This window comes from Oncorhynchus keta, chromosome 3 (genome assembly GCF_023373465.1).
Source record: "Oncorhynchus keta strain PuntledgeMale-10-30-2019 chromosome 3, Oket_V2, whole genome shotgun sequence".
Classification (NCBI taxonomy): domain Eukaryota; kingdom Metazoa; phylum Chordata; class Actinopteri; order Salmoniformes; family Salmonidae; genus Oncorhynchus; species Oncorhynchus keta.
The window spans coordinates 4,520,386-4,548,334 of record NC_068423.1 but is presented as its reverse complement, the minus strand read 5'-3'; the positions used below and the strand labels follow the sequence as shown (position 1 = coordinate 4,548,334).

Sequence of the window (27,949 nt, the reverse complement as noted above, 5' to 3'; positions counted from 1 at the left end):
CTGGGAGACAACACCAGAGGCAGATGACCATAGGATGAACCCAAAGTGGCTTATGGTGCCCCCCAATCTATATGGGAGGGGTTGAACCAGCCATGTCTGAGCATTCTTCGTATCAGCTATATAAGGAACAGCATGGTCTGTAAAGGGTAGGCTCTCGGACCATTCTAATTATTGCAATAATTAATCAATATTAAATAAAGATGATTGCTTGAAGAAATGACAGTCTCTCTCAGTACTGAAATTTCCACGACAGTGTATGGTAGGTATCATGTTGGCGAGCGGTTTGGTGATGTCAACGTTGTGAACAGAGTGCCCCAAGGTGGCGGCAGGGTTATGGTATGGGCAGGCATAAGCTATGCACAATGAACACAATTGCAATTTATTGATAGCGATTTAAATGCACAGAGATATCGTGATGAGACATGACATGTCACCCATTGAGCATGTTTGGGCAAAATCAGCAACTAGGGGTCAGGAATATAATGTGAATGGTGGTCTACATATCACATTTTCAGAGTTGTATTCATTAGTGCACACTGTCGCAAAACTTTTAAAACAGAAAACATGAGTTTGTTGTTGGACAAGTTTAAGGTAGCCCCTCCCTGTTTCAGTCAGTTTTCTTCTGTGCAGTGTCTAATAAATACAACCCATTTGCACACGCAATGAATGAATGAGCACACATTGGAATATTCAACAAGGATTATTTTCCAAATTAAATGTAATACCATATCCCTTAACAATATATATTTGAAATGTCCAATGCAACCTTGTTTTATATCAATATTAAATAATCTCAGAGTAACAACTAAAGATGCAATATGCAGAAATCGCTCCGTAATTTCCTGGCTGCTAAAATTTGAAAAGTTCGACTAATTTTAGTTTGTGACAAAACAAGCAAGTATAGTGTTGAGAATTCTTGTACCATCTAAACTTTTCATAACCAAAAAAAGCTGTTTGAAGCTGGTGTGCAAAACCAGAAGTAAAAGTAAAACGAGACTTAAGAACGGGAAGCATAATAAAGAGCACACATAGACCAGCTTTACTGCTTCTTAGAAATCTGTCGTTTTCATTGAAAGCAAGTCTAACTCACATCTTTATTTAAATTTGTTAGGTTGCCCAAAAATGTACATATTGCCGCTTTTAATTGCCTTACTGTAATTGTTTTCATTGTTTTGGTCACCATAAGGAAACTAACCAGCAAAGAAAAATTGGCACTTGCAACGTCCATTGGATTCCAAGAGTGTTTTCTCATGAAAAAAAAATGTGCAAGCACCTCAATCCATGATGAACCAACATAGATATTGGGAAGAAACATTTGGCTGAATAGGGGCAAAATTGTGATTTCTAGTCGAAAGCGATGCAGCTATTCATTCCTTTCACATCTCATGTTTTAAAAAAGCAGGAAGTCTCTGTGAATCCAGACAACCACTCAAGAGCCCCATTAACACGTTGGACAGTTCACAGTCCCTCCCTCCAAAACTTTCACACCAGAAAACCCAGAATTGCTTCCTCTTCTTAAAGCAGAGACATGTTAACTGGTGGTGGGGACAGTTGGTAGGGGAGTTGTTGACCTTCCCACACGTTAACAGAGAAACAATGGCTCCATTGACTTGGCTGTATCCCGCCTCACAGCCAGAGCAGTTAAAGGTCCAATGCAGCCGTTTTTTATCTCAATATTAAATAATTTCTGGGTAACAAGTACCATACTGTGATTGTTTTAAATTAAAATGGTAAAAAAAAGAAACCAAAATGGCTTCTTAATTATCAAAGAGCAATTTCTCAAGCAAGACTTTTGCTGGGACTGTCTGGGAGTGGTCTGAGTGGGGAGGGGAAAACTAGCTGTTATGGGCAGAGAAAAACGTTCTTATTGGTCTATTAACTCATTGCCGGGTGCTGTCACCAGGCAGACCAAAACACCATCGCACTGAAACAGAATTCAATTTCAGGCAGACTTTTTAAACAGCTCTTACACTAAAAGTGCATTATCATAACTTTCACAATTTCACACTATTATTCCAACCTCATAGTGTGGAAGTATGTAAAACGGAAAATCACATTTTTGAAGATCCTTTTTGCTTTATTTTTTTACATTGTAGAATAAAAGTGAAGACATCAAAATGATTAAATAAACATATGGAATCATGTATTAACCAATAAAGGAGGGGTGCTTTGCTGGTGACACTGTCGGTGATTTATTTAGAATTCAAGGCACACTTAACGGACATGGCTACCACAGCATTCTGCAGCGATACGCCATCCCATCTGTTTTGCGTTTAGTGGGACTATCATTTGTTTTTCAACAGGACAATGACCCAACACACCTCCAGGCTGTGTAAGCTCCATTTGACCAGGAAGGACCTGGCCTCCACAATCACCCGACATCAACCCAATTGAGATGGCAGAGTGAAGGAAAAGCAGCCAACAAGTGCTCAGCATATATGTGGGAACTCCCTCAAGATTGTTGGAAAAGCATTCCAGGTGAAGCTGGTTGAGAGAATGCCAAAAGTGTGCAAAGCTGTCATCAAGGGAAAGAGTGGCTACCTAAAATATATTTGGATTATTTAACACTTTTTTGGTTACTACATGATTCCGTATGTGTTATTTCATAGTTTTGATGTCTTCACTATTATTCTACAATGTAGAAAATAGTAAACATTTTGAAAAACCCTTGAATGAGTAGGTGTGTCCAAACTTTTGACTGGTACTGTATATCATTGCATGGTTTCCCCATGACTCCCAATGGTTTTGGTTAGCAGTGACGAAAGTTAGTACTGGCTGTTTTAAGAAATCCGAACCGAGGATTATGGTTTCCTTTGGGAGTAAGAAACGATATAACTGCAATGTCGAAAATACCGAACCTATCCTTCAAGTAATTATTTTAGGCATTGTTATAGATCAATTGATACGAACTTCTGACTTAAATCTAAAAGCTTGGTTAGTAAAGTGCAATTCTTAGATTCTGTTATTCCATGTTTTCCCACAATATTTATTTATTCTGTTTAAGAATGCATTTCACACAGACACAAAATATTGAAAGATTTTTTCCCCATGTATTAAGTAGTGTATATAACCAATCATTACATAAAAAAATACACATTTTCTTCATAAAATATTTTCTTACATATGGACTCCTCTCTGCACTGTCACCAGCATAGCTGCTTGTTTAGTACACATACAACCATATTTCCTACAGAAAGCTTTTGTTTTCTTCCTTGCAAGTATTGTGTATGTTTACGTCATGTTTCTTTGGCTCACTGATAGGTAGGAAACATCCCAATCGGACAAACCCTCAATGTACAGTACCAGTCAAAAGTTTGGACACACCTACTCATTCAATGGTTTTTCGTTATTTTTTACTATTTCTACATTGTAGAATAATAATGAAGACATCAAATCTATGAAATAACACATATGGAATCATGTAGTAACCAAAACAGTGTTAAACAATATCAAAATATATTTTATATTTGAGATTCTTCAAAGTAGTCACCCTTTGAACACACTTGGCATTCTCTCAACAAGCGTCATGAGGTGGTCACCTGGAATGAATTTCAATTAATCGGGGTGCCTTGTTAAAAGTCCTTTTGTGGAATTTCTTTCCTTCTTAATGTGTTTGAGCCAATCAGTTGTGTTGTGACAAGGTCGGGTGGTATACAGAAGATAGCCCCGTTTGGTAAAAGACCAAGTCCATATTATGGCAAGAACAGCGCAAGTAAGCAAAAAGAAAAGACAGTACATCATTACTTTAAGACATGAAGGTCAGTCAATTCAGAAAATGTCAAGAACTTTGAGGCGCTATGATGAAACTGGCTCTCATGAGGACTGCCACAGGACAGGAAGACCCAGAGTTACCTCTGCTGCAGAGGATAAGCTCATTGGAGTTAACTGCACCCCAGATTGCAGCCCAAATTTGTTTAACACTTTTTTTGGTTACGACATAATTCCGTGTGTGTTATTTCATAGTTTCTCTCTTTTCACTTTTATTTTACAATGTAGAAAATTGTAAAAAATAAAGAAAAACCCTTGAATGAGTAGGTATGTCCAAACCTTTGACTGGTACTGTATATAAAAAATATTCACAAGAAAAAGTACAAAATGCCACCTGCGGTTCCATCTTCACATTAATTTGTTTTAAGGGGAGACTTGGGGAGGGTAGAGGCTGTTGAACTTGTGTGTTTTTTAGATCAACTACATTGCAGTTAGCAACTGCAGGTGGACTTATCCACAAATCATAGTGAGTAGTCATTCAGGATGCAAGTTGATTTGTAGATCAGTCAGTCTGCAATCTCCGACAGCAATGTAGTCGATCTCAAACACGCACACACAGATACAGTGTCAGAGTGCAGAACTTCATGTAGAGGGAGGGAAACCCCAGTCCTGAAGGGTCAGCTTGGATTGCTTACGCCTCTGTGATTAACTTAGTTGCTGATTGGCTGATGAGCCCACTGATTAAGGCTTCCCAAGCCTAAATTAATTGATGTGGATGGGAGTAAGAATCTGGAGTTGTGTGGTTGCTCCTCCAAGTTTAGTGTTTTTTTGCCCTTGTCTGAAATCTCTGGCATTGTAAAATAGCACTAAACTCAGATTTCTCATATCGTCACTGGAAAACCTTGTATCTCCAAAAAGTGAACTTTTCAGGAATTGAACAAAAAAAAAAAGTTTATTATAGTTTTGGAACCTCAAGGTATTTTGAATGACTTTGATTGGTCCTAGAGTCATGAAACTTTTACAGCACGTGGAAGGGAATGACTGTCAATATACTGTATGTAAAAATAAAAATAAACGATGTCAATGGCTCATCAGAAACGGCTGACAAAGCTTGTCTAAATTCTACGAGTACAAAACTGCTGGTTGTATGAAAAGCTATTGGCCGTAACTTCGGAGTTGTATAATCAATATCGATCAAATTTGTTAAGACATCCCAAATGCTTCAGAAACAAAAGCAACACATTTATAAGCGGCTAAAATTGTAAGCTTACCCATACGAGGACAACAAGATTCCAAACAAATGTGGCTAGTGCTGGTGCCAATTACCCCGGGGAAGATGGGTTTTTTTTAAAGTCATAATTTAAAAAAAAAATAAAAAAAATTTAATCGATGAATACTTTAACCATCCCCACCCGACACTGACACACATAACTCATTGTTTTGGTCACTATCAGGAAAGTAACCAGCAAAGATTAATTGGCACTTGTAAAGTACCTTGGATTCCAAGAGTGTTTTCTCATAAAAACAAATGTGCAAGCACCTCAATCCATGATGAACCAATATAGATCTTGGGAACAAACATTTGGCTGAATAGGGGCAAAATGGTGATTTCCTGTCAAAAGCGTTGCAGTTATTCATTCCTTTCAGGTCACGTGTTTAAAAGTCTCTGAATCCATACAACCCCTCCGCCCCCCATTCAAAAATGTGGGATAGTTCCCAGCCCCTCCTCCATGCCAACTCCAAGGCATTCACACCAGAAAACCCAGGATTTCTCCCTCTTTTCAAAGCAGAAGCATGTTCACTGGTGGTGGAGGGGACAGTTGGTAGGGGAGTCATTGATCTTCCCACACATCCATAAAGAAACAATGGCTCCATTGACTTGTCAGTATCCCGCCTCACAGCCAGAGAAGTTAAAGGTCCAATGCAGCCGTTTTTATCACAATATCAAATCATTTCTGGGTAACCATTTAGAACCTTACTGTGATTGTTTTCAATTAAAATGGTCAAAAATAAACAAACAGATTCTTAGCAAAGAGCAATTTCTCAAATAAGAATTTTGCTAGGGCTGTCTGGGAGTGGTGAGTGGGGAGGGGAAAACTGAAAACTAGCTGTCATTGGTAGAATTTTGGAACTCGTTCAAGTTGGTCTATTAACTCATTTACTGCCTGGTAGTAGGCATGCAAAAACTCCATCCCACCACAACAGGCTGTCTTTTCAAACAGCTCATATACTAAAAGGGCATTATCATAATTTTCACAATTTCACAGTATTATTCCAAACTCAGTGTGGAAATATGTATAAAACAGAGAGAAAGCACATTTTTGACTGCACTGGGCCTTTAACATGTAAATCGCCGTTTAAAAAATGCGGTCGATTATTAACTAGAAGTGTGGGCTTGTTGCCCAGAGGAATCTGAACTATGCATTGATTATCAAAAACAACAACAACAACAACGAGGGACACATTTCCCTCTTCAGAATCACACGCAAGAATATAAACATGTCTCATGTGAATAAAAATACATTGGTTTCTTCCAACTTCAGGGACAAACAAATTCTCAAAATATTCAACCGTAGTATTAGAACTCAATCTTCACTTTTCTTGGGCGTCCACGATGACAAAGTTTGGGACACAGTGGAAGAATAACACTGGACCCTATCTTGGAAACTTTGGGAGTTATGCAGTGCGTGTATTGCACATACTGCATTGTAAGCAACTGAAATTAAAACACAAATAACCTTTTCAAATGAAAAATGTGAAACTTTTGCCAATGTGGTTTTCCACTATTCAGCTGAAAACCTGGAATTCTTCATACAGTAGTACCTTTCCCAGAAATGTCACTGGTATGTTGTAAAGAACTTATCAAGAACATTGCACAAAGTCCAAGCTTACACAAACCCCCCTGGTCTTCTATATGCCAATCTACCATTTTAAAGCCACATTAATGAACACGTCTTCCCTGGCACACAATGTCGATCTTCTAAATGCATAATGTAGTGGTGGTGTAGTAGTAGTGTCGTGGTGGACAGACGTCGGTAAGATGGTCAACAAAGCCCTTTCTCTTGGCCAAACAAAATGGCTTTGATTGTACCGAGCCCCATCAGGTCTTCGAGCTGCTCACCAGAATATTAAACTTCTTCCTCATAAGCATATAAATGGCTTACCGGTGGGGGAAAATGGTTGAAAAGACATCATACACAGGGCTTCCTTGGAAAAAGAGACCTTGGTCTCAATGGGACCCCTTGCTAAAATAGGTTAAATACATTTACAACCAGTTTTGTCTGAAACCCCACACATTAGTGTGTTGTACATTTTCCACCCATAAAACCAGGAAGACGAGCAATGCCTTATATGTATGATTACAAGAAGGAAAGGATAAGGGAATCAGACACTCACATAATGATTCACGCACAAATATGACAATATACCACACAAACATGAATGATAACGTTCAATAAAATAAATCTAAAAACTGAAATATTTCAAATTTTATATCCCTAGTCCAGTGTTACTTGGATTATTCTCCCATTTATCATGAGATTACTTAAAATATTTAGATATTGCGGTGCTGTCCGTCTTTTGCCTGCTAGTAGTACCATATAGTCAGGATTTGAGAACTGTTTATTTCCGGTGAGTGAATTTCCTCGGCCTTCAAAGTACTCCGTGTTGTTTCCGAGGCTGTGTTAAAAATGTTGACATTGAGGTGCTACCGTAGGGAGACAAGGAAGAAAGAAACCTTGGTGAGCGTTGAAACAAGTTCAGCACACACACATGCTAATAATAACAACGTCCCTCTGATAATGCTACATTGTATTGGGTGGTGTTGTGTAACACCCCAGGATTTCAGGGGATACAAGCTGGACATCCTCTGGCTGGCAGCCCTGTGACTGCTACTCCAAACAGTACACCTCCATTCACGCAATCACACACTAGTTCCCACTCATGCAAACTTAATCTCAGATTCTCAACGTGCATTCACTCTTAATGCATTTTCTCTCAAATGCATGCACACAGGCACACACACACACACAGTCCTCACATACCCCGTATCTCACACACACACACACACACACACACACTCGTTCCCATCTTCCATCCCTCCCACGCTCCTCCTTTTCTACAGCAGTAGCTACCCTATCCCCTGTCCGTAACCCAGGTTCATGCCTCCTCACATCACTTCCTGTCAGTCTCATCAGGTGTGCTCTCTCTGGCCGCTCCAGGTGTCTGCTAGGCCCAGGTACTCTGGGTTCTCTGCCGTGGGCGTCACAAAGTCATTCACCTGCCTGGGAGGAGGGTTAGGCCCCCCATCCCTCTCCCCACCACCACCCCCTCCGGCCACAGCCTTAGCCACTAGGTCCAGGTAGTAGGGATTGTCGAAGGCAGGAGAGGTGGAGCCGGAGGTCATCATGGGGACCAGGTACTCCGGGTTCTCCACGCTGTGTCCCGAGCTCAGGCCATTGGGGAGGTGCCGATGCCTCTCGGCTGCTCCCTTGCGGGGCAGGGTGCTGGGGCGCTCGACGGCCCCTGGCCGGAGGTCCTGCACCTCCTGGTTGATGTACTCTGGGGGAGGAGAATGAGGAGAGGAGAATAGTTCAGATATGTAGTTTCACAGAGATATACAGATTGAATTTATAATTATATATTTTTAAAATGGTAGTCTTTGAACATAAAGAAGTACAGGTGAAGGCACAGCCATATTACGTGAATAACAAATTAATAGGGAGAACACTGATTATGACTTGCACAGATGTTTTTAAGCACCACGTATAAGTAGATGAATGTGTGTATTCAGACCGGAGTTCAAATACAATTTGTTTTCCTTCAAATACTTGAGCATTTGCTTGAGCTTGCTTAGAGTTCCAGATGCAAGGGGTAAGTTTACACTTATCCACTGCACTTATCCGCAGTGGTGAAAAAAGTACCCAATTGACAAAATTGAGTAAAAGTAAAGATACCTTAATAGAAAATGACTCACCCAGTAAAATACTACTTGAGTAAAAGTCTAAAAGTCTTCGATTTTATATATGCTTATTTATATATACTTATTTGGCGCTGGCCCCCATGGGAAGTACATTATTTTCTTTAGGAATGTAGTGGAGTAGAAGTTACCCCCAAAACACAGATACCCCAAAACTCTACTTAAGTAGTACTTTAAGTATTTCTACTTAAGTACTTCACACCACTGCTAATCCATTGGTTCCTGTGGACCAGGCAAAACAGCACAGGTCTATTGTGTACTGTCTATGACCTAACTCACCTGGTAACGCGTGATTATGATTATACGCATTACCCCTACGGGGCAGCGAGTGATGATTAAGATGATTATAATGATGCATCGGTGACGGTCCATCCGTCTCCAGGTCGCTCTCTCCTCCATTGGGGAAGGTGGGGTCTTTGCAATAGCGCCCGGGGCTCGCTGGGGCGTCATCTGGACCCCCGTCCAGGAACACAGAGTCCGAGTGTCCCCCCGTAGAGAGGTGTGAGGTGGTGCGGGCCAGGAGGGAGGGGTAATGGGGGTTCCAGGGCCCATTGGAGGTGGCACTGGCCCCCATGGGCAGAGTGGGGTACTGGCTGCGCCCCAGGGTGCTCACCGAGGAGTACATGCTTCTCGGGCCGCCCGCCATGGAGGGCTCGCTGTCCAATCCATGGTCCGTACTCTGAGGGGGTGGAAGAAGAGTTTGTGTGTGAGACAGAGAGAGAGAGAGAGACACACACAGAGAGACACAGAGAGAGAGAGGGAGCGCGAGAGAGCGAGAGAGACACAGAGAGAGAGCGAGAGAGCGAGAGAGAGTGTGTGTGTGTGTGTGTGTGTGTGAGAAAGTAGATCTCAAGGAAACTTACAATTAGGGGAAGAAGAGGCAAAAGGGGAGAGGGAAGGGGCAGGAGGAGGGGGAAAGATGGAGAACGGAAGGAAATGAAGGAAGAACAGGAGAGGTCGCAAGTAGAGGCTAAGTGATCGTTCCAAAGACAGACAGGACAGAAGAAAAGGGTAAATGGGAGGAATTGGCAGAGGAAATAATTCAGAGAGGACAAAGTGAGTTGAGTACTGACCCTGTGTGAGTGGTGTCGTGAGGGGCCGTTGGGGCCCGAGGTTTCCGCTTGGGGTCTGAAGAAGTTGGGCTGGGGCACCAGGTACTCCTCAGCATCCAGCAGGTCTCTGATTTCCGCTCCCTCCTCCTCCAGTAGCATCCTGAAGAACTGACTGTCAACCGGACTGGACAAACTCATCTTGTCATCATTCTGTCGAGAGAGAGAAGGGAGGGAGGGAGGGAGAAGAAGAAAGGAATGATTTAGGAAATTAAGTAAGCTGGTAAGCAAACAGGCACACAGATTCCACTCATACTCATGTCACAGACTGGCAAACAATATCCACACATCAAGCATGTCTACAAGCACGCACACACACAGCCACCCAGTCACAGACGGACAGACGGCAACATACACAGAGACAACAACAGACACACACACACCTGGATGACTACGTAGCGAGGTGGGTCTCGTGCCATGGCGCTGAACTCTGTCACCAGCTCCTTGAATTTAGGCCTGCTGTCTGGTTCAATCATCCAGCCTGTGTATCAAACACAGACACAGTATAGTCTGAACTATACTATCAATTAAATACATTTAATTTGTGTTGCGCTTTAAAAAAGACTTGAATGGATGAGTCTTTTCCATTTATTTGGAGTATTGGCCTATGAGCTGTGTCAACAAACTTTGATTTTGGGGTGCCACTTACACTTGACCATGATCATGTAGACGTCAATGGTGCAGATAAGGGGCTGGGGGAGCCTCTCGCCCCCCTCCAGCAGCTCTGGGATGTCTCGTGCCGGGATCAGGTCATAGGGCTTGGCCCCAAAGGTCATCAGCTCCCAAACAGTCACCCCTAATGAAATCGAGAGATACAGTTGCAGATACAGTTGCAGATAGAGATGGTTCCAAATGCTCCATCCAACATTACAAAAACAGTATGGTGTACTATGGTATAAATGCTGTAGTGTTTTTGCAGACTTTACTGTAGTATTCACTTGAGTATTTTTGCTGACTGTTCTATACTGTAGTGTTTTTGCAGACATAAATGTAGTATTTACTACAGTGTTTTTGTAGTATTATCTTTTACATAGAGGTGGCTTTCTCCTTTAGGAGAAATACTAAAAGAGCACATTTTCCTTAACCTTTAGGTAGGACTAGGGTGTGAATGGATAGTTCAGAGCTTCTGCTCCCTATTTCTATTACCTGTAGGGAACACAATGTGGTCTATATTTGGCATGTAGGTTTATCACTTATGGGTGTCACAAATTGTGATTATGGGGGGGGGGGATTGGCAGTATGCATTCAAATTCAACAATTTAGCATTTACTATCGTTAAAAAAGTGTAGTGTTTGCAGACATTACTGTATTTTTTACTACAGTGTATATTTGCAGATAATACTGTAGTAGTTACTGTAATATTCTACAGTATACCACAACATTCTATAGTAAGTACTACACATGATCGAGGGATACTACAGTGTGTAGTATAGTATTCTACAGTAAGTACTGTAGTATTCTATAATAAACTGTTGTTTTGTCATGTGTGATGTTATGGCAATAACAGTCTATTCAAACTAGAAGGTAGTCTTTGAATATTTGGTGCCAACATGGCGGCCATTTAAATGTTATATCTCACACTCAGTTTGCGGACTTTATTCAGAGCTATAGATAAACAGTTGTGGGCACTAAAACCTGTGGTACAGGTTTTTGTAAACAAACTATTGCTATTCGATTCGATACGAGTGCCTTGTTGCATACGCATTATGGCAATTGTTCTGCAGAGGTACTGTTGAGTCTGAAATAACAGTCGACGTTGCCGTCTTAGTGAATATTTAAATGCTTAGTGCCATTATTTATATATTAAGTATGTGTATCAAGATGGGTTAGAAGTGTCTAGACTGACCGTAGCTCCACACATCACTCTGGTGGGTGAACTTCCTGTGGAGGATAGACTCCAACGCCATCCACTTAATAGGCACCTGAAGAGCACAGATACATCACATTGAGTGAACAAAACATTAGGAACACCTTCCTGATATTGAGTTGCACACCATTTTGCCCTCAGAACAGTCTCAATTCGTCGGGGCCAACGGGATCCCCCAGTTTGTTATGTCAAGTTGGCTGGATGTCCTTTGGGAGGAGGACCATTCTTGATAAACATAGGAAACTGTTGAGCGTTTAAAAAAAAACAGCAACGTTGCAGTTCTTGACACACTCAAAACGGTGCGCATGGCAACTACTACCATACCCTGTTCAAAGGCACTTAAATATTTTGTCTTTCCCATTGCCTGGTTAAATAAAATACAAAACTTCACCATCTGATGGCACAAATACACAATCCATGACTCAATTGTCTCATGGCTTAAAATTTCTTGTTTAACCCGTCTCCTCCCCATCATCTATATTTATTTATTTTTAAACAGGGATTCACCATTGAGACCAGGGTCTCTTTCTCAAAGAAGCCCTGCACATACAATTCATAGACAAAATCTAATAAAAATCAGATCAGTACAAAAACAAACTAAATAATAGCACAACAAACAATAAAAAAAAAACAGAATTATTCCTCCGCAAACAGTTCCCCAATTAATATTTTAAGTTGCCCAAGCGGCATCAGAGCATCCAATTGCAGTGTATTTTGCAGTTGGTTCCAGCAATGATGTGCATTAAAACTAAAAGCAGATTTACCTAATTCGGTAGAGACCTGAGACACCTCGAGTGACCAAACCCGCTCACAGGGTTGGTTATCTCATATATTTTTAAAACTTTAATAAACAAAGTTAGGTAAGTTGGAAGCTTGTGTAGTAGGGCTTTATAAACAAAAAGGGAGTAATAAATTGATCGACAGGACTTTAATGAGGACCAGCCCACCTTTTGATACAGGACGCAGTGGTATTAAATATTAAGACGGTCACCAGTGATGAAATGAATGGCACTATGGTAAACGGCATACAAAGTTTAAGAGTGGTAGCTTCTGCAATCTGGTAAATGGTGTCACCATAATCATGAACTGGCAGGAAAGTTGACTATACAATTTTTTAATTTAGGGAGAGGGAAGATCTATTTCTAAAAAAGCCCACTTTAAAATCTTAGCTTTTTAACTAACTCATCCATATTTGTATTTTAAACATGAAGTATTTGTTAATCCAAATGCGCAGATTTGTAGGCGGGAACCTGATAAATGGGAGAATCATCTAGGGCTGGGTGATATGGCCAAAATTTCGTATCACTAGATTTTTCAAATATTTTACAGTATTTGCCGTTATTTTAGGTTTTATGAATAATAAAGGTTTTAAATACATTTATGAGAAGTTCATGACCCTAGGGTGGAAACATACATTATAAGTGATTTCAAAATGGAGCTTTCTCTATTCTGAATGTTTTATACTGTTCAATCCAACTTCAAACCAAAATAACTTTCTGCATTTTCATACATTTCTTGATTTCCTGCACTTTGTTATTATTTCCACACAGTGCCCCACAGAGCTGCATAATATGGGCAAAATAATCTAGGCCCAGTTAATTGGTGAACTCATGGAAATCGAATGTTTTATCCAATTCTAAAGTTGGAATATAGTGGGCAGCACCTTGAATAAATTGTTGTTTGACATGACAATGAATGAATAAGCCATGGAGGAATTACTGACAGGGTAGAAACCAAAGTGTTGGTCAGTGTTTCCAGGGGACTCTCATTAGAGGTTACATTACATGTTTTCTTACCTCGTGTAGCTAGCTAATATATTCATGCTTCGTCTATTCTTCTCTGATTTAGTAGATACCATTGCACAAACAACCTGGCTGTGTGAGCAAGCTGACTCATTACATAATCTAACTAGCGATTAGCGGCTAACAATTTATTTGAGCTGGAACTTGCTATGAACAGAAAAACTAGCAGACAGTAGTTTGCAGACAGTAAGATACACAAACTAATAATGTAGTTATATATAATGATAGATAATAATGTAGTTAACGCTTGTAGAAAGCAGCCTCCTTGTCACCAACATCTTGCAGAATTAATGGTAAGAAAGTGCTAGTGACATCTTGGTTGAGCAACTGCGCTCTCCTTGAGTGACATGGGGCAGAGCTTGATTTGGGAAGCGGCAGGGGGAGAGGGAGAAAAGTAGCAAATGGAGTAAACCATTAAAAAACGGATATTACACACGCCAGAGTTGCATGTCACATTTAACAAAACAAACATAGAAATACCATTATAGAAGGTAAAGTAATAACAAACTGGTTCCAGCCCTAGAACAATCCAATGAATACATATGTATCCATCTGAAACATTCTTGCGAGAACTAAAAAGAACACCAGAGCTGCCAACTCTCACGCATTGGCCCTGAGACACATGCATTTGACCCTCTTTGCACACTCTTACGACACACCTCGATTATCTCACGCATTGAAAAGTGCTTTTATTTTTCTAATTAGTCCATTATAGTAAGTGCATTAACTTTCATCTGTGCTCCAAATCGTTTTGAAATCGGAACATCTGCGCCTGAAATTTAACATCACGACCGGAACCTCTATCATTGTCCTACTTTGCCACAGCCCGGTGAACCGCAGATTATTGAAGCATATGATTGAAGCATATGATTAGTCTAGTTATGTTAGGGATCAAGGGGATTGGATGCATGTTTTAAAGAAACGCCCATCAAGGTTAGAGTGGAGCTGAATGGAGAGAGAGAACGTTATCCTCTGAGTTTATAAAACTGTAAAAATAGCAGCATGGAAGCGCTGTTTAATGTACCATGTCAGCAAAATGTAATTGCGGTTACTCCCACCCCTATTGCAGAACGCAGCCTTTTGTCAGCATGTCATCCACATTTTCATTAGTCCCCTGGTTTGGTGATTGGCATTTAGGCTGTGACAAAAAAAAAGGCAGCAGACAGAACTAGAGCATGTTTTTGCAGGGAAGTTTGGTAGGGTGACCCGATTTGTAACTATGAAAATCATATTGTCGAACAGGTTGTGAACTAAGAAATGTGTCATTCTTTTTTGTTTAATTTTAGAGGGGGGGGAGACAATCAATAGAAACAAAATTTTATCTTATCTTCAGGAGATTTTATTATATATTTACTTTAATCAGTGGGAACTATTTTTTTTACATTGGGCAATAATGTAGGGTAATTACTCTGCTTGTCAGCAAGAACACTACTGTTATTCCCCACAGTTATTTTATTATTCCACTTCTTCTTGATGAGATTTTCCCCAATGTTGCAGGTGTAATCACATATTTGAAATCTGATATGCATACTTGTGTCTTTGAAAATATATTATATGAGGCTATGTATTTTTCCAGCCATTCGTGGACAGTTTTGAATATGTCATACAAATAAGCATTGGATATTGAATGCTCCAGGAATCAAAAAATATTTTTGACATTTTAGGGGGACTCACAACTCATTAACACATCATATTTTGTACATGTAGAATAAGATGATGGCAAGGATCTTCAACTGGTCTGCATAAACCACCTGAATGTTGATATTCATTAGACTTTTCTTGAAGGTTGGGTGATTTTGAGAAATAAATAGTTATTACGAGAACATTTTCGAACAACCAGCACTTGGGAAACATCAGGGGTGGCCAACTCTCCTGGAGAGCAAGCAGGATTTTCTTTCAGCCCTATTTTAAAAGAGATAGTTTACCCAAAATACAAAATGATTGTGTCCTTACCTTAAAAGCAGTCCATGGACAAGGAGAATACAATTTATGATTTGGTTACACACTGCCATCAACTATTAATACGAGTATTTCCTATGCAGAGCTTTATTGTAGTGGGAACACTCCTCGGCACGTGTCACATACAGCTTTCCACCTGAGAACAGGGATCAATCCCTGCACCCAACCTTCCCAATGTTTCTCCCATTTTCCTGTCTCCCCATCTCATTTAATTACTGTCTGAAAAAGTGTCAAACCACCCCAAAAAAATATTAGCATACTCAAAGTAACAGTATTCCTAAATACACCTGACATGTGTTTAAAAAAAATCTATTAAAAAAAAATCCACTCTGGTCATTGGCCTAAGCCTTGTCAGAATATGTAGAATTGCAGGAAATTGGCACAACTAGGGGCTGTGTCATTGGGCAATGGAATTCACATTGGCAGCCCTGCAACATGTATTTAGTCTTGCACGCATTAAGTACAAGTTTTAAACCAACTAGGGCTTTCTGGAAGGTAACAAGGTCAGATTTAACAGCCTGGATTTAACAGGTGACATCAATAAGGGATCATAAATTTCACCTGGATTCATCTGGTCAGTCTATGTCATGGAAAGTTCCTAATGTTTTGTACACTCAGTGTGTGTGTGTGTGTGTGTCTATATAAAAACACACACACAGCCATACCTTGCCTCCGTCAGCATGGTACTCTGTTTCGTCTATGTCCAACAGGCGAGCCAGGCCAAAGTCAGTGATCTTGACGTGGTTGGGGTTCTTTACCAGGACGTTACGTGCTGCCAGGTCCCTGTGCACAAGACGCACATCCTCCAGGTAGCTCATCCCCTAAACATACACACACAGACACAAAATAAGAAATGACACCCATAGCCATTATGATCCCATGCAGACGGACGAACGAATGATGGACAGATCATATCTCTCGTAGCCTCACCTTCGCTATCTGCACACACCAATTGAGGAGGTACTGGGAGCCGATGTGGTCCTTGTTCTCTCGGACGTAGTCCAGCAGGCAGCCGTATGGCATGAGCTGGGTGACCAACTGAACTGTGGAGGTCAGGCAGATACCCAGCAGACGACACACATAGGGACTGGCCACACCGGCCATTACGTACGCCTCCTGTGTGTGTGTGTGTGTGTGTGTGTGTGTGTTAAAGAAAGAGAGAAAGAGCGAGACAGACAGTGAGAGTCTGTGTGTAAGGATTCATTAAAAGAAGGATGGGTTGATACCAAAACTCACATCCAGGATCTCCTTGTTGGCCTTGGGCGAAGTGTTCTCCCGCAAAACCTTGATGGCCACCGGGATCTTCACATTCTCCCCATCAGGAGCCCACGCCCCCTGGAATGAGTATATTCACATTATAATTATGCCATAATAACATAGTAACTTTAGAAAAAGTTTGAATTTCAATAAACGATGTTGACAATCAATGTTATATTAATTTTCAACATATTCGATTGGTATGAGGGTATCTTATAGACAACGCAAAGGCAGACAGACGCTTGCACACACACCTTGTAAACAGTGCCGAAGGCTCCTGAGCCCAGAACTCTTAGCTTCTTTAGCTCGGTCTCCTTGAGGATGCGCATCTGGGCCTGATTGGGCAGGGCTCCGCTGGGAGTCAGAGGCTCCACCAGCTACAAACAGAGAGAAGATTCCCATCATGTTTGCAGTTAAAACTAGAACTGCAATCACCGACTCTTTCACTTAGAACTGAAACTTTTATCACGCTTTACGACAAGACCTACGACATTAACTACAGGGGTTATAGAAGAACAATTGTCTGGGGCCAAGTTAACATCCCCTTTCATGTATAAAAAAAATCAAATAAACAAAAAAATGTTTTAAAAGCATGACCATGCTCTTCGGGAAAGAGGATAATTTAGGACAATAATGTATTAAAAAAATACAAAAAGACGAATCCATATGAATGAAATCCGTCGCAGTGACAGAACTTTAACCCCTGTAACTATAAGACAGACAGCTTATTAACATATTGTATGATCTTTACAAGTAGTAACCTACTGATATTACAAAGACATCATTTACAAGCTTCGCATTAATCATTTTCCAAATTCTGTCTTTTGAACAACCCCCCCCATGATGCTTCGCGCCAGCCCCATGTGTCATGGCAGTGTCCACACCCACCTCATGCTCCTGGAGGATCCTCCTCAATGTCTCCTTCCTCTTAAGCTGTTTCTGTCGGCGTAGGTAGAACACCAGCAGACCCAAGAGGATGAGGAAGAGCACCGCCCCGCCCACCGCAGCCGCGATCGAAGTGCCCGGCCTGGAAAGACAGAGAGCAACATTCATATTCATCAAGTACCTACTACTTTTACTAATGCTACTACACATACATAAACCCTCTTGGCTTCCTTGTGAATATTTTGTGAATGCATTGAAGCAGGTGTAAGTAATCCTCGGAGCAACAGGACAACAGGCTCAAAGATGACACTGGAGAACTTCGGTTATAGAGCAGGAGAGATAAAAGATCACAATTTATTTTTACGACAGTTGGATAAGAGAGAATGGGAGATAGTTGGGTAGAGGGGAGAAACAGCACCAACGTGGTGGGTGTGGCTTGGAGAATAAAGAAAAGTATTGAAAAAGAAAGACAATGGGATATCAGTTAAGAGTATTGCAGAGCATGACAGATATTTGTGATGGAAAACCTTACCCTGTTTTAGTATGGATGGGGCAGCCTCTTTCATCCTTCTGAGTGCACCTAAGAAAGAAAAAGCAGCATTAGCATTGTGCAGTTTTGGTGGTGGTGTGTTTGTGTTCACGCGGCTGTTTGTGTGTGTGTTCACGCAGCTGTTTATGTGTGTATATATATCTCATGTCATATCGGTGTGTGTGTTTAAGTTGGTGTGTGTTTGCAGTCACATGCCCATTTGTGTGTGTGTGTTTGCGATCACATGCCTATTTGTGTGTGTGTGTTTGCATTCACATGCCCATTTATGTGTGTGTGTTTGCATTCACATGCCCATTTATGTGTGTGTGTTTGCGATCACATGCCTGTGTGTGCATGTTCACATGCCTGTGTGTTTGTGTGTGTATATGTCTCATGTTACATCTGTGTGTGTGTGTGTGTGTGTGTGTGTGTGTGTGTGTGTGTGTGTGTGTGTGTGTGTGTGTGTACACTCACGAGAGTGTGCAGTTGGTGTTGCAGGAGAGGCAGTGGCCCGTGGCGTTGCTGTATTTCCACACAGTGTGCTGCTCCTCCTTCAACCCACTGGGACATTTCTCCACACACACCTCCCCATCCTGGTAGTGCAGGCATTCTGTACATTGGTGGGCCCCCTAGAGGTAAGACGAAAGAGAGAGCTTAGATTCACACACACAGTATTTAAAAACACATATATAGTCAAACGTTTTTGCCCCCTTCCTGATTTGATCTGTTTTTTTTTGCATATTCATTTATATTGAATGTTAGCAGATCTTCAACCAAAACCTAATATTAGATCAAGCGAAACGGAGTTGACAAATAACCACATTTTAAAAAACGTGTTTGATTTATTCAATTAAAGTTATGCAACACCTAATTCCCCTTTGTAAAGAAGAAATTGCCCCCTTACACTCAATACCTGTCTGTGCCACCTTTAGCGGCCACCTTTAGCGGCAATGACTGCAACCAAATGCTTCTTGAAGTTGTTAAACAGTCTCTCACATCAATGAGGAGGAATTTTGGCCCACTCTTGCATGCAGAACTGCTTTAACTCAGCAACGATTGTGGGTTTTCAAGCATGAACTGCTCGTTTCAAATCCTGCCACGACATTTGAATTGGTATTAAGCCATTCCAAAACTTCAAATGTGTCGCTTTTTAACCATTTTCATGTAGGCTAATTGTGTGTTTTGGATCATTGTCTTGCTGCATGAAATAGCTGCACTTCAGCTCACAGACGGATGGCCTGACATTCTCCTGCAGAATGACTGGTTCCTTCTGTTAAGGCAAGTCATCCAGGACCTGAGGCAGCAAAGAAGCCCCAAACCATCACACAACCACCGCCAAATCAAATTTTATTAGTCACATGCACCGAATAGAACAGTGAAATGCTTACTTACAAGCCCCTAACCAACAATGCCGTTTAAAAAATAAGAATAAGAAATAAAAGGAACAAGTAATTAAAGAGCAGCAGTAGAATAACAATAGCGAGACTATATACAGGGGGTACCGGGTTAGTCAAGGTAATATGTACAGTGGGGCAAAAAGGTAGTTAGTCAGCCACCAATTGTGCAAGTTCTCCCACTTAAAAATATGAGAGAGGCCTGTAATTTTCATCATAGGTACACTTCAACTATGACAGACTAAATGAAAAAGAAATGAATTTATTTGCAAATTATGGTGGAAAATAAGTATTTGGTCACCTACAAACAAGCAAGATTTCTGGCTCTCACAGACCTGTAACTTCTTCTTTAAGAGGCTCCTCTGTCCTCCACAGGATTTGTTACCTGTATTAATGGCACCTGTTTGAACTTGTTATCAGTATAAAAGACACCTGTCCACAACCTCAAACAGTCCCACTCCAAACTCTACTATGGCAAAGACAAAAGAGCTGTCAAAGGACACCAGAAACACAATTGTAGACCTGCACCAGGCTGGGAAGACTGAATCTGCAATAGGTAAGCAGCTTGGTTTGAAGAAATCAACTGTGGGAGCAATTATTAGGAAGTGGAAGACATACAAGACCACTGATGGCTGACTAATTGGTGGCTGGTGGCTGACTAAATACTTTTTTGCCCCACTGTACATGTAGGTAGAGTTATTAAAGTGACAATGCATAGAAAATAACAGAGTAGCAGCGGCGTAAAACAGGGGGTGGGCAATGCAGATAGTCTGGGTAACCATTTGATTAGATGTTCAGGAGTCTTATGGCTTGGGGGTAGAAGCTGTTTAGAAGCCTCTTGGACCTAGACTTGGCGCTCCAGTACAGCTTGCCGCGAGGTAGCGCAGAGAACAGTCTATGACTAGGGTGGCTGGAGTCTGAAAATGTTTAGGGCCTTCCTCTGACACCGCCTGGTATAGAGGTCCTGGGTGGCAGGAAGCGTAGCCCCAGTGATGTACTGGGCCATACGCACTACTCTCTGTAGTGCCTTGCGGTCGGAGGCCAAGTAGTTGCCATACCAGGTAGTGATGCAACCAGTCAGAATGCTCTACATGGTGCAGCTGTAGAACCTTTTGAGGATCTAAGGATGCCATGCCAAATCTTTTCAGTCTCCTGAGGGGGAATATGTTTTGTAGTGCCCTCTTCACGACAGTCTTGGTGTGTTTGGACTATGTTAGTTCATTGGTGATGTGGACACCAAGGAACTTGAAGCTCTCAACCTGCTCCAATACAGCCCTGTCGATGAGAATGGGGGCGTGCTCGGTCCTCCTTTTCCTGTAGTCCACAATAATCTCCTTTGTCTTGATCACGTTGAGGGAGAGGTTGTTGTCCTGGCACCACACAGCCATGTCTCAGACATCCTCCCTATAGGCTGTCTCGTCGTTGATCACGCCTACCACTATTGTGTCATCGGCAAAAACAAAATGATGGTGTTGTAGTCGTGCCTGGCCGTGCAGTTATGAGTGAACAGGGAGTACAGGAGGGGACTGAGCACGCACCCCTGAGGGGCCGCCATGTTGAGGATCAGCATAGCTAATCTGTTGTTACCTGTCCACCTGGGGCGACCCGTCAAGAAGTCTAGGATCCAGTTGCAGAGGGAGATGTTTAGTCCCAGGGTCCTTAGCTTATTGATGAGCTTTGAGGGCACTATGGTGTTGAACACTGAGTTGTAGTCAATGAATAGTATTCTCACATATGTGTTCCTTTTGTCCAGGTGGGAAAGGGCAGTGTGGAGTGCAATAGAGATTGCATCATCTGTGGATCTGTTGGGGCGGTATGCAAATTGAGGTGGGTCTAGGGTTTCTGGGATAATGGTGTTGATGTGAGCCATGACCAGCAAAGCACTTCATGGCTACAGACGTGAGTGCTACGGGTCGGTAGTCATTTAGGCAGGTTACCTTAGTGTTCTTGGGCACAAGGACTATGGTGGTCTGCTTAAAACATGTTGTCCTGGTAATCCGTCTGGCCCTGCGGCCTTGTGAATATTGACCTGTTTAAAGGTCTTGCCCACATCGGCTGCGGAGAGCGTGATCACACAGTCGTCCGGAACAGCTGGTGCGCTCAGTGTTATTTGCCAAATGGAGGGCAAGGGAGACCGTCTCTGTGCGTGGAGTAAAGGTGGTCTAGAGTTTTTTCCCCCCCTCTGGTTGCACATTTAACATGCTGATAGAAATTCGATAAAACGGATATAAGTTTCCCTGCATTAAAGTCCCCGGCAACAAGGAACACCGCCTCTGGATGAGCGTTTTCCTGTTTGCTTATGGTGGAATACAGCTCATTGAGTGCGGTCTTAGTGCCAGCATCGGTCTGTGGTGGTATGTAGACAGCTATGAAAAATACAGATAAACTCTCTAAGTAGATAGTGTGGTCTACAGCTTATCATGAGATACTCTACCTCAGCCGAGCAAAACCTTGAGACTTCCTTAAATATCGTGCACCAGCTGTTGTTTACAAATATACATAGTCCGACCCCCCTTGTCTTACCAGACGCCAATGTTCTATCCTGCCGATACAGCATATAACCAGCCAGTTGTATGTTGATAATGTCGTCGTTCAGACACGACTCCGTGAAGCATAAGATATTAGTTTTTAATGTCCAGTTGCTAGTTTAATCTTCCGCGTAGGTCATCGATTTTATGATTAGGTTTTGGTTGAAGATCTGATAATATTCGGGATCAAAGCTATGCAAAAGTAGAGAAAATTAGAAAGGGGAAAAATACTTTTTCACAGCACTGTAAATGAAAACACGCACAAAAACTCATAAATGAAAATACACACAAACAGAGGGATATCGTCTACACACACACACACACACACACACACACACACACACACACACACAAACGTAACACAAACACCCACTCATATACAAAAACGCACGTCTTACCGGGCCTAGGCAGGAGGCAGAGCCATTGATGGGGCGACACTCTGAGTGACAAGCGCCACAGACTCTCTCGGAGTTGTCGAAAAACTCCCTCGGGGAACTGCACCAAACACATCATCATCAGCATCAACATTGTCCTCATCACCATTTCCATAGTCATTATCACTGTTATCATTAACATCACAATCATCAACATCATCGCCTTATCTACACATCCAAACAGTCCACACACTCTACCTGCATCAAGATGATCTCAAGATGACCATTAAATCGTAGGTGGCTCTTTTAAGCTAGTTGTATCTTATTCTTGATAGCATATTTTGTTTTGACTTATTTTTTCATGCTTATGCTAATATGGCAAGAATTTGCTAGCTAGCTAACCAAGAACTGTAGCGATGTATTTGAGACAAGTGCGTATTGTGCAAATTGTTTTGTGTTTTCAATAAACAAACATTTGGAGACAAAATATAGTTCACGTGTTGTCAATAATCCTTTGAAACGAAGCCAACCCTGTCTGTTTTGCCCCAAAGTTGTTCTCGCATCCGTTTTGTTACTAGATGACCCACCAGTCTATACAGTGCCCTACTTTTGACCAGAGCTACATAATGCTGGGTTGTGTTCATTAGACACCAAACAGAATGAAACAGACTGAAACAGGAAGGAACTACCAGGGCTGGATTTATCTTTTCTGTTGCAAAATGTTTAACATATTCCATTGTGTGTTCTAATGAACAAAACACACACGTTCAACTCTTCACACACGCTGCTGCTACACTGTTTATCTATCCGGATTGCCTTGTCACTTTTAACCCAACTACATGTACATATTACCTCAATCACCTCAACTACCTCGCACCCGCACACATTGACTTTGTACCGGTACTCCTTGTACACAGCCTTGAGTTACCATTTATTTTTCTTTTTGTGCAAATGTTCTTTTTAACTCTGCATTGTTGGGAAAGGGCTCATAAGTAAGTGTTTAATGGGAAAGTTTACACCTGTTGTATTCGGGGTATGTGACTTCGATTTACTCTGTGTTGCATGACAACTTGGTCTCGCTTGGATTTTTTTTAAACATCATTCCGTTCTATTGGGAGATTGTGGCCAACGCTCGTGCAGCAAATATAGCCGACACCCAAATATTGCGTGTGCAAGCATTGCAAAATAAAATGGACACATACATGTTATTCAGTCATTTCATCCGCACTGGTCGTACGCGTCAACGGGTGTCAGCGCAGCCAAGCGCTAAAACAGACCGTGGTTCTATCTGAGATGCTTGATGCGCTGCAAGTCCCGCCTCTCTTATCTACTCATTGGTTTTCAGGAGCATACAAGCATATAAGTTTAAAAAAAAATATTTATAAAACGGCCCTTACAACGAGAGTTATTTTTGCGCGCGGTACCAGAATTCTATGCTGCTTTTCTACCAGTTGATTGTTGCATTTTGCTGCTATTATATTCACCCTCACTGCTTCATATTAGGCTTTATAAAACATCATTTTTTTAACCTCTCAATCTCTTATCCTTTCTTCTTTTAGCAAAGCAGCAAGTATCTATAGTAAACTAATCAAACATTTATTTTATATTTGAGATTCTTTAAAGAAGCCACCCTTTGCCTTGATGACAGCTTTACACACTCTTGGCATTCTCTCAACCAGCTTCATGAACGGGATTGCTCAACGCCCAGATTTTCTAGCGTTAATAAATAGTCGGAGCACAGAAACACACAATTTTGTATGACTCCAGGTCAAAATTCTACAAAGATCAAGCAAAAAAATAAATAAATAAATAAATAAAATAAAATTTGCATTTCAGGTAAAATAACAACCCAATGTTCATCTCCCAGGACAAATTGGCTCGACATGCACCCAAATTAAAATACTTGGTTCACAGTTGGTTTAGATATTTTAGCCTGTGTGTCACGATGGACAAAATCAACATGTGCGCGCGTGGCCAGTGTAGTCAGCATGTAATACTGTACAAGCTGCTTTGGTCTGGATCAACCAAAGGAACCAGAGGGCAGATTCAACAATAAAAGCTTTTCAATTGATTGACTAAATGCTTTAATCACTTGATCCAGTTGTCATTTCCACATTTGTATCGATTTGCTCTGACATACTGTCCCTACTCATTTTTGACCATCTCCATTTTGTGGAAGCAAAAGACGGCAATGTTTGCATTTCATGGCACAAAAATGCACCTTTTTCATAACATAGAGTTGTTACTAACGGCACCCCATACGTCTATCATCCCTGATAGATATTGCACTACTCCACACACTCGTGACTTATTTTCCAGCCATAGGAGCCGGGAGAACGCGCGTATGACAGATTGTTTGACCGTCTCTCACCCCTGATAGATGTCGCACTCCTCCACGCATTCCTTCCCACGCTGGAATTTCACACAGGCCACACACTGGCTGGGCCCTGGCCCCCAGCAGCCATTAGCACACAGCAGGTGACACATACGGCCCTCCACCACTAGGAGGAGAAGACGGGGAGAATTCAATTAGATTCAATACACTTTACTGATCACCAAGAACACAGCTTTTTGTGCCACATGGAACATACTAACATTCACACATGAATGCACACACACACGGTGATGTTTCTTCCATCTCAACACACAACCACCATACACACATACACACATACACATCAACATAGACATCCACAAAATGTGCCTATTAGCATGCACGCGGTGCTGCTCGGTTTCATTCATGAAGGGTGCGCGCGTCATGCATACCACACTCCTGGGGGTCCTGGTTGGCATTGACGATTCGGTGGGGCCCCTGGGTGGGGTGCAGCAAGGTCCCCCAGGGTAGGTCCTGGGTGTAGCAGAGCTGGGAGTTGTTGTGGAGCAGGACCAGACCCCCACTGATGCTCCTGAGTGAACGCAGACCCAGAGAACGGATCTGTATTGACTGGACCCCCAGAGAGAACACTCCTCTAAAAGGAAAGAGAGGAGAGGTTGGAGCCCATTTAATCAGTTAGTAGTATGGGCGAAGGCACTTTGCGCTGTGAGCTAACGCACCGTGAGTCAAGTTATATTCTGCAGCGTGACCTATGCTGTAAGTTTAGTTTAACAGCAGGTTTAGTTACAGCGCGATACAAGCACCACACACGATGGGGGAATCGGTATAGTATGAGAGCTCCCGTTATTTAGAACATTTAAATCTATTTTTGGGAGTGAAAAATGTTGGAGGAGAAAATGGGGTTAAGAGGAGTTAGAAGGATGGTAGAAGAAGGGTAAAGACGGGAGGAGTGAAAGAGTAGATAGCTTGACAGAAACACAGAAAACGGAAAGCAGAAAACCCCATAGCAGTAGCAATTGCACAGACGTCCATCCACTAACCTGCAATATTTACAATATCACCCTGCAGGCTCAGGCAGCTGTGCTAGGTAATCATTAGCTTTTATAACCCAAAGTTCAAGGGATGCTTGACCAGACAGACATGCATAGAACATGGACACATATAATGAGGACAAACGTAGACAGGCAGGCAGCAGGACAAAGAGAAAGCAAGACAGACAGGTAGATGGATATAATTCATATTGACTGGCAAGACAAACAGAAAAAAAGTATTATTATAGAAGACAGACTTCATGAAACATTAGTAGACCAAAACTAGTGGACAGACGGACTTGGCCGGCGGACTGACAACAGACATGATACTGTAATGACATGGCGGAGACGAACAGACCGATGGACAGTCCCACAGACTTACTTATAGAGCATCCTTCCTCGGATCACTTTCAGGTTCTCAAACACACTCAGGTTAGTCCAGTTGGCTGGCCACGCATCAATGTACAGATATCCTGTAGGGAACAGAAACACACACAAACACGCATGCAGAATCAATGCTATCCCAAAAGAAAGTAAAGAGTGTGTGCGTGTGTGTAAATGGCTGTGCGTGTTTGTGCGTGTGAGTGCATGTGTGAGGGTAAGTGTGTGTGTGCATGTGCATTCCGTTTATGTGCACATGCATGCATGTACGCATATATGCGTGAGTGTGTGTGTGCAAGTGTGTATATGTGTGTTAATGTGTACATGCATGTGTACGCGTGTGTTCAGTACCTGTGATCTCCACCAAATTCTTAAATGCATCCAGCTCACTAAGGGTCAGACCTGTCATGTTAGCCAATGGGTCGCTGGACAAAAGGAACACAGAGATCACACATGAGTGTGGTCAATATGGACATGAACAACACCTTAACAACTCAACATGTGACAGCAAATGTGAGGTGAGTTTTCAGGCATAAAATAGCTGCTGTGACATCACCCTGGAGGTTAATGCTGCTACACAATAGCCACTTGGCCCATTATTGTGTCATATCCGTGCGAGGCAGTGCGTGCTAGTGCCAGAAAGGTTTGAAGCGATTGCTTCCCGTGAGGAAGCGTGAATGTGACAAGTTCTTCCATACTAGTTATGTACAGGAATAACTCCCTTGCTGAGTCTTTCTGGTGTTAGCAAACAATGGTTTGCATGGAGATGGCACAATAATGGGCAAGAGGCTCGGACCCGATTGCTGGATTGAGCTTGCCAGTAAACTGAAAACCTCGCCCAGGTTGAACCCAGGTTTTTAGTGGCTGTTGGTAACAGACAAATCCCCCTCTCTTAGTGGGCCAGATATAAGGTAGAAAAGAGAGAGTAGAGCAGTTACCCTGTGAAGCTCTGTGGAAGGAAAGCCAGACTGCCATAGATCTTATTGCAGCCTGTGAACTGGGCCACGTTGGAGGAGCTCACCCAGGAGGAGCTCTGGAGATCACCCATGCCCAGCCCATAGCACACTGGAACACACATAGATACAGTCAGGGTGAATAAGCACACACGCAAATGTTAAGACACACACACCACCACCATCACAACATATGAGCACATACGAACTCAAAAACATACACACACAAACCTTTTGGACATTCCCCTTCACACTTCTCACACTTCTGTGTCTGTGTCTCCTTGCCGTCAGGCTGGGTGATAATCACTTCCTGGTTCGCTTTAGGACACACCATGGTACAGGCCACCTCCATGGCTAGGTAGTTATCTATAGAAAGAGAGATGTTGATTTTAAAATATAATTGAGATATTTCTGTTTCTATATGCTTTCCTTGGCAATGTACAGTATGTGTCGCTACACTCTCCATGATAATAAAAGCCTTTTGAATTGACCTCAAATTAATTGAGAGAGAGAGAGTGTGTGTTAAGAAGAAATAGGTGAGAGGGAGGGATAGAGAGACAATATAATTCCTGAAAGAGACAGAGAGAGAGGAGAGAGAAACAGAGACGGACATAGAAAAAGGGACATTTATATATACAGGAAAGTAAGCCAAGCTTACAGGGACATGTCTTGACGCAGGTGGCCCCGAAGCTGAACTTCCTGTTGGGGTTGGGTTTGGACACGAAGGTGACCGGGTCGTAGATGGTGGGGGGCGGACAGTTGTCTTTACACGTCCCACTGTCGTTGAAGTGACGGCACGACTGTAAAACAGAGGCAGTTCTTTAGCAGTTTGTCCGAAGGAAATTTAAAAGTTAGGTTG

At 42.1% G+C, this 27,949-nt stretch overlaps 1 protein-coding gene across 2 annotated transcripts in view; it reads right to left on the bottom strand.

The window, feature by feature from the left end:
• Window positions 1–3,030: 3,030 nt before the first annotated feature.
• erbb2 (erb-b2 receptor tyrosine kinase 2) overlaps window positions 3,031–27,949 on the bottom strand; it is a 41,558-nt gene continuing 16,639 nt past the window's right edge. The window contains exons 7-28 of one of the 2 annotated variants that reach the window (XM_052486583.1): window positions 27,749–27,890; window positions 27,322–27,456; window positions 27,076–27,202; window positions 26,489–26,562; window positions 26,139–26,229; window positions 25,157–25,359; window positions 24,762–24,891; window positions 22,415–22,511; window positions 18,569–18,723; window positions 18,098–18,145; window positions 17,569–17,707; window positions 16,935–17,057; window positions 16,660–16,758; window positions 16,354–16,539; window positions 16,089–16,244; window positions 11,642–11,717; window positions 10,445–10,591; window positions 10,179–10,276; window positions 9,760–9,948; window positions 8,966–9,365; window positions 7,881–8,268; window positions 3,031–7,414 (exon numbers count right to left, since the gene is read on the bottom strand). In XM_052486583.1, the coding sequence (XP_052342543.1) occupies window positions 7,901–8,268; window positions 8,966–9,365; window positions 9,760–9,948; window positions 10,179–10,276; window positions 10,445–10,591; window positions 11,642–11,717; window positions 16,089–16,244; window positions 16,354–16,539; window positions 16,660–16,758; window positions 16,935–17,057; window positions 17,569–17,707; window positions 18,098–18,145; window positions 18,569–18,723; window positions 22,415–22,511; window positions 24,762–24,891; window positions 25,157–25,359; window positions 26,139–26,229; window positions 26,489–26,562; window positions 27,076–27,202; window positions 27,322–27,456; window positions 27,749–27,890 (3,183 nt within the window). In that variant the 3' untranslated portion in view covers window positions 3,031–7,414; window positions 7,881–7,900. Of the gene's footprint in view, window positions 8,269–8,965; window positions 9,366–9,759; window positions 9,949–10,178; window positions 10,277–10,444; window positions 10,592–11,641; window positions 11,718–16,088; window positions 16,245–16,353; window positions 16,540–16,659; window positions 16,759–16,934; window positions 17,058–17,568; window positions 17,708–18,097; window positions 18,146–18,568; window positions 18,724–22,414; window positions 22,512–24,761; window positions 24,892–25,156; window positions 25,360–26,138; window positions 26,230–26,488; window positions 26,563–27,075; window positions 27,203–27,321; window positions 27,457–27,748; window positions 27,891–27,949 lie in introns of both variants that reach the window. The other variant, XM_052486575.1, reaches the window with a different exon arrangement.